This window comes from Galeopterus variegatus, unplaced genomic scaffold (genome assembly GCF_000696425.1).
Source record: "Galeopterus variegatus unplaced genomic scaffold, G_variegatus-3.0.2 Scaffold729, whole genome shotgun sequence".
Lineage (NCBI taxonomy): Eukaryota > Metazoa > Chordata > Mammalia > Dermoptera > Cynocephalidae > Galeopterus > Galeopterus variegatus.
The window spans coordinates 64,274-74,712 of NW_007726840.1; the positions used below are offsets into that span (position 1 = coordinate 64,274).

The following is a 10,439-nucleotide window of genomic DNA, read 5'->3' on the forward strand; positions in this document are numbered from 1 at the left end:
TGATGGGAGTAGGCAAGCTATGCTCAATGCCATTGTCACCAGTGAGTGGATACAATCAATACATGTGGCTGTTGCTCAGCTATTTATTAGTGTCAGTGACAGAGAAACTCTGACAAGAGTCCCTGTTATGTCAAAATGAATATTTTTGCAAATGACCCCCACAAAAAAACAGCGTGAAAGGGGGAACCTTTCCCTGCACACAGCAATCAAAGACAAGATTGACTTAAGGACTCACTTATCAGTGGCCCTGAAGAATTTCAGCTGCCAAAATATGCACAAGGTCACATTTGGTTCTTATTTTTTTTTTCTTAAACATGAGAATTACACACTATTAACAGCGCATGGGCCTGGCTGTCTGTTTTTAACTATTACATTTCCCATATGATATTCTACTCGGTGGATAAGTGACGTAAGAGTGCACATTAAGATTCCACACTAATGAGATAGATATGATTGGAAAAGAATCTAAGTGGCCCTATTTTAAGCAGTGAAAACAGACCTTTCCTTTTGTCCTCAAATTAGCATTCTCTTTTTAAAATCAGGTGTTAGCCTTTTTTTTTTCCTTTTTGTCTTTTTTTCGTGACCGGTAACGGGATCGCAACCCTCGGTGTCATGCCCGTACCGCAACCGGCAACGGGATTGCAACCCTCGGTGTCGCGCCCGCACCGCGCTCAACCAGTGAGCAGACCGGTCTCTATATGGGATCCGAACCCGCAGCGGGAGCGCCACCGCACTCCCAAGCGCCGCACTCTACCGAGTGTGCCACCGGGCCGGCCCAGGTGTTAGCCTTTTGCCAACAGTCTGTGCTTGGTGGTAATTATGGTCATATAGAGCTTTCATATCATCTTACACTACCGCCGCATATACACTCATCATCCTTAACCAATAATGAGTATGTCCCGGCAAATCCTTCCAAATGACATCATGGTTTTGTCACACTGAAAGCAACTCACAGCCTTCCGTGACAAAAGAGAGGAGAAGGAGGTTGGCACAGAGGCCGGGGGAGTGGCGGACAAGGTGAGAAAAGCAGGAAAAAATCTTTATTGCTATATGCACCATAAAACAAGGAAAACCAAATGAACTTCTATATGTAATGTTCCCTCATGAAAGTATTTGAAAGCACAAAATGCTTAAAATTCTTTTAAAACATGATACAGCTTACCAGCATTCTCAAGGGCAGGAGCCTGCTCTCTCATATGAGCCGATAAGAGCTTTGCAATACAATTTATTTTCTAAATATCACTCTATTCTTCAAAAGAACAAAAACACAAAAAACAAGGCCTGGCCAATCACTCCCACAGTTTGTGGGGATCATATGTCCACAGAACCAGCACATGCAATGGAAAAAACCCAACCCACACATATATACACATACGCCCCTACACACACACCCATGTAAACCATGAAAATTAAGCAAGTTGAAGGCAAACAAGGCAGTTAAAAAAAATATGAAGTACTTTTCCAAAAGTACTCCTAATCACAATATATAAATATGTCTTATGAAAAAGGAGGGGGAGAAAACTGGCATTCTCCAGAATTCTGTAGAAGCTGACAGGGACTATGACTTGAGGGCTTTGGCTCAGGGAAAAACCAAGAGGCACAAATTCAAATGCAGTTTTGAACCCAACTTCAAAAAGCACGTGAGGTTGTGAGCAGAGCACTTGAGCTCTTACATTCTAGAGCTTTGCTGGTCTAATTTCAAAGCTTTGATTTGGTCTTATCTGGATTCTGGCTGACCCACAACACACAAGTGTCACCTGCTCCCTGGCTGAATTCTTCCTAATTTAATTGCTCATTAGTTCTATGTACTAGTTAATAATGCTGACAAAGAATCTTTCCAGAAAACAAAAAGAGAAATAGAGGAATCACTGAAGTCAACTGGTAATTTAGGCACAGCTTTCAGAAATTGTGGCCAAGTTCCACAAGAGAAAGAGGACAGGAGAAAACGCCACACAACCCCTCTCTCTTTATGATGATGAAAGGACAAAAAATAAAGTCCAGAGAGCCAGGGTGTGTGCACAGCAAGCCCTGCAGGGTTTGCTTTGAGCAGGGAGAGCTCGCTCCACAACAGCAGGAGGAAGGGGCACGTGACCACCAGGGAAGAGAGAAAGGAGGGCAAACATCAAGACTTGAGGGACGAACACAGAAGGAATCAGCTGTGATAAAGACTGCATTATTTTGTTCTTTTGTGACGTGCCCTATATCCACTCCCTTCCAAAGTGACAGCAATCTGGGATATATTCTTCAATTGCATTTTCACTGAATTCACTGAATTCCTGCCTTTACCAACCAAATAAGTGATCTGATGTATAAATCCTCAGTTTGAATTGGAGCCAGCTATAAAATTAAATTTTAAAAAGGCATTTTACATGGCTTATTTACAATTATACTTCTTCAAGAAGTGATTGCTATATATTTGTCTATTTATCTTCCCCAGATCCCTCCCCTCCACCCTCAATCCCCACCCAAAGCAGGTAATTTTTTCAAACAATGAAACCAAAAAGAGAACACCACAGATGTAGAAGACTGATGTGTGGCGTTTCATTTCCTCTTCCTAAGACGCAGCTGCCCTGTGGTGGGTTTGCCTCTTTGCTCCGAAGGCCCAGAGGCTCCAAAGGTCAGGCGTAAGGACAGGCTCCACACAGGACCATGGCAGATTACAGTTCATCACGGGTTCTGGAGGTTGTGGCTAAGACAGGATGCTGGGGTAGGAGACAGGGAGAGAGCAGCAGGACAGACATCTGTCTGGTGAAAATAGAAAGCCAGTGCTGATAAAGAAGTCCTCAAACTTCCTCCTGCCTCAACCCCAGCAGGTGAGCATGGAGAAAGCGATTTGTGCGTGTGCTCTGTCTCGTTCTTTCCTTTAACCCTGTGATCCTTCACAAGACACTGTTTTTCTATTCTCTTCCTCTGGAGTCCCCAAAAACATCTCCTCAGACCACTTTCTTGGTGGGGGTGGGTTAAGCAAACGCATATTGTCTCCTCATCTCAGTACTCATTCACCTGAGCCAGCTCGGGTGTCAAGTTGACAGTTATGTTTTTATACAAGGCGTTATATGTGATGTTTGCAGAGTAGTTCAGGTTGTTGAGCCCATCCAGCCCTTGTCGTTCTTTTGACTTCCTCAGCAGAGCGTACCTGTTTAAGCAGAGAACAGAGAGGCAGCTCTGAGTGAGGACCCAAGCCTCCTCCCAGGGCAGCCCACAGGAAAGGACACAGCCGAGGCAGGACTTCTGAAGCATGGGACCATGCACCAGCCCTTCTGCTACTGCAATATAAACTTCATCATTAGAAACACCTCCTATTTCATGGCAGGTGCATTACTTATTACCTTATTTTATTTAATGTCTCCCTACACCCAAGCCAATGAAACTAAGGCTTAGCAATATTAAGTGACTTGTCCAAGGTCAGAGAGTGGGGATGTGAGAGGTAAGATATTAAAAAACAAATCAGACGAGAAAATTCATAGTTTGTACTTAGTGCCCTTTAACTCCCATGAAAGTAGAGTTTAAGCAATTAGAACCTAATTGCTAGAGAATAGTCCTCCCCAAAATTCACAAAAGACAAACAACAACAACAAACACCTCATGCTTGAACGTGCAGAGACGTCATTCTGTACACATGCCCCAGGCCAGTACAATCTGGGATTTACTCATTGAAAGAAAAGGAGGTAACACAGCAGCTGCAACCACACAGAAGCACAAGAATAGTTCGGAACTGGAGCTCACAGAAAGGGGGTCAACTCTGCTTTGTTAGCGTAAGACACAGACCTTTACCCAAGTAGAATTTTCTCTGCCTCCCTAAAGGCCACATGCTTAAGAAGAAGAAAAAGTGATTTCCTTGTAAGATCTTACTATATCAAAATTTTCACCAACGGTCAGATTTCACCCCAATATGTCCACCTCACAGTTAAATTAGAAAATATGCTGCAAATGTAAAACAGCTGTCAGCACAGGTCCTTGAGGTGGGGGTGGGGAGTAAGACAAGGGGTTGTAATATGCTCTAAGACATCTGGAAATGCAAAGTACAGAGAATATTTGTAAGAGGAATAAACAAACTGCACCAACCTTCCAAGAAATTGGACCTCTCCTCGATGGTGATGAGGAATGGACTTGTACTTTCCTGTGTCACCTTCTGGCCGGCTCACAGAATAGCCTGCATTGTGTACTCTGTCCAAGACCAAGAGAATGGGCTTTCAGATACAATGGTCACATCCCAGCAGTGACCAAAGCCTAAAAGACACATAAGCTTACCCTGGCAATAAAGCACAGGAAAACTTTCTCATTCACCTCCAATTAACTGACCCACTGTGCCACTGTTTAAAAACTGAATTAAAACTCTATTGTAACTCAAAGTTTTTAACTGAGGCTCTGCAATCCCCTATAAAGCACACTGACTGATCTCACTGTGAGTGTCTGGTGTTAACAGACCACTCTCTCATAGGCCTATACAACTCAGTTCCCACCAGGACAGCTGGATGCTCACCAAAAGGCAATCCCCTATAAAGCACACTGACTGATCTCACTGTGAGTGTCTGGTGTTAACAGGCCACTCTCTCATAGGCCTATACAACTCAGTTCCCACCAGGACAGCTGGATGCTCACCAAAAGTCAGCTGTACATCATCCTAAACTTTTTATTAACAGTTTAATTAAGTTATACATAAATTTATAAAACATAGCAAAAAGACTTGTTTCCATGAAAAATAAGCTGACTGCTATGGAAAGACTTGATAAAGGCAAGTTGATTATTTAAAAAATTCTAGTAAATAAATTAGGTATGGGTGAGACAACTATAAAAGACTGAAGGGAAAATCATAAATATTTAGAAGCATTTGACACTCCTTTTTTATTTACTAGAGCCAAATGTCAGCTTATGACATTCAGATTCTTTTAAAGCTGTTCTCACTGTACTTTAAAGAGCCCCAAACTAGAAAGTGTGTTTGGAACATTGTGAGTTTGATTTCAACAGAAGAGAAAAGTCCAATCAGTGGAGCTGTGATCAAAGGAAGGGCCACAGCCCTAGATGAAAAAGCTGGCAAATAAACATACGTGTATAAACCTGAAGTGGAAATAAAATACTTATGACTCCTTTACTTAACCAACTGATTAATTTAAACCAGCAGTTCTTAATTAGGGGTTAGGGTTAGATAACATCTGGAGACATTTCTGCTTGTTACAGTGGGGGGTGGCTACCGGCATCTAGTGCACGGAGGCCAATAACACTGCTAAACAACTTATGCTGCACAAGAAAGCCCCCCATAACAGAGAATGTTCCAGCCCAAAACAGTAATTGTGCCAATGGTGAAAAACCCCAAATTGAACAACAGAACAACTTCTGCATCCCAATATTCAAACTGCTTATCCTCTGGATAAATTTGCAATTAAAAAAAAAATCTACAATACTTAAAGTTTTGAAAAAGGAAAAAAATTGAAAAGAAACAAAATTCTTGGCAGTGGGGTTTAACTCGGGGTCTCTGTGACAGGGAAAACAGTAAGTGTCCCCAAAGTGCACACGTACTCCTTCCTCTTGGCTGGCTTGCTGGGGTCCTTCCTGTCAAAACCATTTTTCTCACTGGTTTACAGCACCTTTCCTTTCCACATCCTACTATAAAGCAATTCAGGAAAGCCAAAATCAAAATGTGTTTTCCTTACAAAGTAGAATTTACATCTCTCCCACCTCCCCCATCACCACAGGGATGAACTAATTTATATGACATGCTTCCGATCTACATATCCAACTTCACAGTTTCTGAAAAGTCACTATGCACCAAGCAGAATTTAGAGGAAGTTTTCAGGATATTCATCCTTAATATTATAAAGGGAAGATTTCCCAAGCTGGGTTTATGCGAAACTTGATATGGCTCTAAGAGACAACTAACAGATGCAGGTAGACTGGATATCTATGTGAAATTTATGGACGTTTTCCTAGTTTAAAACTGTAGAAGATTATTGTTTCAAGATCCTCCTCTACACTCCCAACCATACTCTTACTTTGACACATGAAGATGTGTTCTCACTCCAGGCTACTGTGTGCTTGGAATTGTGCAGGGTGCTGGAGAAAACCAGCCACAGTCCCAGCATCCAAGGGGCTCCGCATTGAACATGATGACATCTATGACAGCTGGCTTGGAAGAGCGCAACTGGATCTAAGGACCAGTCAAACCCATTAAGTGTATGGAAAAAATGTTCAACCTCACTAAATTTCTAAGAAGTACAAATGAAAATGAGATGCTATTTTTACCCATGAAATTGGCAAAAATGTAAAAGGTTGTTTATATTCAATGTTGATGGTAGTGTAAGAAAATGGGCACACTAATAGACTGTTGTTCGAAATCTTTTTCGGAGGAAAATTTAGCAAAAACTACTCAAATTTAAAAGTGCATGTACTTCTTGACTCTGTAGTTCCACAACTAGGAATTTAATTTAAAGAAACACTTGTACATGTGAACAGAGATTGTTCAAAATTATAAACAGCTGATGTTCATCAACAGAAGAGTAAAATAATTTACTGTATATTTACATAATGGACTATCATGTAATTGTTATTAAAAAATAATGAAGTAGCTCTCTCTGTACCAAGACATGGGTGGAAGGGTAGAAGGAACGTGTCTTAATTGTCTACATGTAAATAGAAAAAAGTGTAGAAAGAAACAGCTTGTTAAAATGGCTACTTCATGGAATGAGACAGGATGGCAATGGGGATTAAGACTTGTATCCTTTGGTTTATGCACTTTTGTATCTCCTGAATTTTACAATGACCATATTCTTTATTATAAGAAAAACTGTGAAATTATCATTTGTTTATTTTTGCATGTCAAGGGAAAAAAAAATAAAAATAGCTGCCTTGGTGGGATGTAGAATTTGTTTTTTTAGGATGGTAAAAGATTTCTGTTTTTAATGTTATAACTGCATAATTTTCTAAATGAATAAAAATCATTTCTATGATTCCAAATACTCTAGTCTCTGTCATAAAAGATAACTAACAGCTGCTCCTAAAATCCAATCAGAGAAAGAACTGTAGGAAGCTGCTGTGTCCAACATGGTGGCCACAAACCACACGGGGCTACTAACAGCTGAAATGTGACTACTCAGAAGTGAAATATGCTCAGTGTAAAACATTCCAGATTTTGAAGACTAAGAAAAAATGAATGTGAAATAACTCATTAATATTTTATGTTGATTACATGTTAAAATGGTATTATTTTGCATATACTGTATTAAACATATTAATGAAATTAATTTCACCACTAGGGCCGGCCCATGGCTCACTTGGGAGAATGTGGTGCTGATAACACCAAGGCCACGGGTTCAGATCCTATATAGGGATAGCCGGTTAGCTCACTGGCTGAGCGTGGTGCTGACAACACCAAGCCAAGGGTTAGGATCCCCTTACCGGTCATCTTTAAAAAATAAATAAATAAAAAATAAATTTCACCAGTTTTTTTAATCCATCCATCCATCCATGTATTTATTTATTTATTATTTAAAAAAAAATTTTTTTAAAGATGACCAGTAAGGGGATCTTAACCCTTGACTTGGAGTTGTCAGCATCACACTCTTCCAAGTGAGCTAACTGGTCATCCCTGTATAGGGATCAAATAAAAAATAAATTTCACCAGTTTTTTTAATCCATCCATCCATCCATCCATGTATTTATTTATTTATTATTTTAAAAAAAATTTTTTTAAAGATGACCAGTAAGGGGATCTTAACCCTTGGAGTTGTCAGCATCACACTCTTCCAAGTGAGCTAACTGGTCATCCCTGTATAGGGATCTGAACCCATGGCCTTAGTGTTATCAGCACCACACTCTCCCAAGTGAGCCACGGGCCAGCCCTTTTTTTAACCTTTTAAAATGTAGCTACTAGAATATTTTAAATTACACACATAGCTTGTGTTATATTTCTATTGGACAGCACTGGTCCAGAGGGCCAAAGGCAGCTTTTCTAGAAGACACTAGATGAAGGACAGTACCTGTTCCAGAGGTCATCATCTTCTCCACCCCAACCCCAAAAAGCATTAGGAAAGCCATTGATTTTCCGAAACTGTTCCACCGTTAAGCCGCTCACTCCACCAAAGAACTCAGTATAAGGAAGCCTAAAAGGAGATACAGAATGTCAATCACCTGTGTGTTAAAAGGTGATTTTTTTCCTAGAACAGACCATCTTACTTGAGAACTAAAAACAATTCTCTGTGCCACTGCCCTCAACCATCTGAATTGTTTCATCATGCTGACATGTATCAACCAAAGCAGCTAACTGAATTTTTCCTAATTGATTTTTAATAAGTTTTACTGAGATATAATTGACATGCCATACAATTCACCAACTTAAAGTGTATAATTCAGGGCTGGCTGGTTAGCTCAGTTAGTTAGAACGCAGCCTTGTAACACCAAGGTCAAGGGTTCAATTCCCAGTACTGGCCAGCTGCCAAAAAAAAAAATAAAGTGTATAATTCAATGGTTTTTAGTATATTCATGGAGTTGTGCAACCATGACTACAATCAATGTTAGCACATTTTATCACCCCCCAAAAAAGCCTTGTATGCATCAGCAGTCACCAACTCAAAAACAATTCTCCCCTCACACTCCCCAGCACTAGGCAACCACTAATCTAACATTCTGTCTCCATAGATTTACCTATTCTGGACATTTCGTATAAATGGAATCATACAATGTGTGGTTTTTTGTGATTGGCTTCTTTTGCTTAGCATAATGTTTCAAGGTTCATCCACATTGTGACATATATCAGTATTCCATAGTACCCCATTGTATGGATATACCACATTTTGTTTATCCATTCATGAGTTGATGTACTTCTGGGTTGTAGCTAATTGGATTTCATTATCTTTGCATCTCTTGCCATCCTTTTAGATTCAGCCTCTTTAAGAGGAAGTGATACTCACAGATACATATACTTATCCAATTTCGTTGCAAAGTGCCTCGGCATCTGTCTACATCCATAATAGTTGCGATCACTTTCTGGTATATGATCCACATCATGAAAAATCAGACAGTCCCAATCTAAGTCCTTCATTGCTTCTTGAAAACCAACGTTGAAAAGCATGGCTCGATTAAAGGGTTGGGTGCCAACCTAAAAGAAGAACCACTTTATTTTTAAAATGACTCTTGAAGCAAAATCTTCACTGCCTTTGCCCTGCCTAAAGAAGACTTATTGGAACCAACTGAAAAACATCACTGGACTAGTGTGACTAGGTCCAGCATCACTCACCAATGACTCACTCATGGTATGACCCCCAAATTGCTCTGACCTCTGGCCTTGATTTATTCAGAAATAAAAGAGTTGAAGGAAAAAATAAAAAATAAGAAAGAAAAGTGGTAAAGCCAAGCTCCGCAAGGCTGTTGAAGGCAGAAATTCAACTATATAACAGCAGTTAGAAGAGTACCCAGCTCCACAAAGGTAAAAGAGAACATTATCATTTCTACTTTTTATTACCACATGACCTGATACTTGCCAATCATTCTCTTCAGCATATCAACCAATCTTTAGCTGTTCTATTTCATAAACCAATTCTGGTTAAAAAAAAGAGAGGTTTTTGTTTCTTCTATCTTGCTTTCTTGTGAAGGCCCAACTAAGACAAGTCACTGAGCACACCAGGGACTCATGCCTATGCACAAAGAATTCAGTGGCTCGTGGAGAAACCAGCTCAAATCAGTTATAGCCTAACTAATCTAAATGCCAACACTGACTCACCCTTGCCAGTATCAAAATACCCAACTTAGGATAGGCATATAAAGTGTTATATTTAATCAAAGAGAAATATCTGATTTGATACTTAATCAATAGGAAAGACTTTATAATATAGTCTCAACAAGCCACAGGCAAAACAGAAATGAAAATTACTTTCTAGAGAGCTTTGAACTACTTTATCTCATTCCCAAATGCCTTCTCTTTTTAGAATAGTGGTGCTCAGACCTTTTTCCCTCATTCCAGTATAAGACAAGCCACACAATGACCACTTAGAGCAGCTCAGGCAATGAGTCTCAAAAGTGTGCCCGTATGGAGAGGTAAGTTTGCAAAAGGTCCTCAAAGTTGAGAATCAAGGTATTAAGGGGAATCTGTGAACCTTTCATTTTTCTATAGAGCCTCTAGTTCAAGGATCACATACTTAAAAAATGCCTGCAGAAGCCAGGTCAGCAATGTTAATATGTGAACTAGGCCAGGCAAGGGACAACAATAGTAGTGGGGACTGAGGCCAACTGGACAGTCATGTTCCACCTAAAGCCAAATAAAAAAATACCATGCAGGACAAAAAAAAAAATTATAGTCTGAATTTGCCTTGTGTGTCTTCAGTTTGTGATCTCTATATCTGGTTCAATCCCAATACTTTTTTTTTTTTTTTTGTCTTTTGTCTTTTTCCGTGTCCGGCAACGGATCGCAACCCTCAGTGTTGCCCCTGCCCCGGACCGGGGACCCGCAA

The 10,439-nt window shown here is 40.1% G+C and overlaps 1 protein-coding gene across 1 annotated transcript in view; it reads right to left on the reverse strand.

The window, feature by feature from the left end:
* Positions 1-1,018: 1,018 nt before the first annotated feature.
* Positions 1,019-10,439, reverse strand: part of B4GALT5 (UDP-Gal:betaGlcNAc beta 1,4- galactosyltransferase, polypeptide 5) — a 73,463-nt gene continuing 64,042 nt past the window's right edge. Inside the window, exons 5-8 of the mRNA XM_008571850.1 lie at positions 8,904-9,091; positions 7,974-8,096; positions 4,066-4,167; positions 1,019-3,136 (exon numbers count right to left, since the gene is read on the reverse strand). Coding sequence (XP_008570072.1) covers positions 2,989-3,136; positions 4,066-4,167; positions 7,974-8,096; positions 8,904-9,091 — 561 coding nt within the window. The 3' untranslated portion in view covers positions 1,019-2,988. The remainder of the gene's footprint in view (positions 3,137-4,065; positions 4,168-7,973; positions 8,097-8,903; positions 9,092-10,439) is intronic.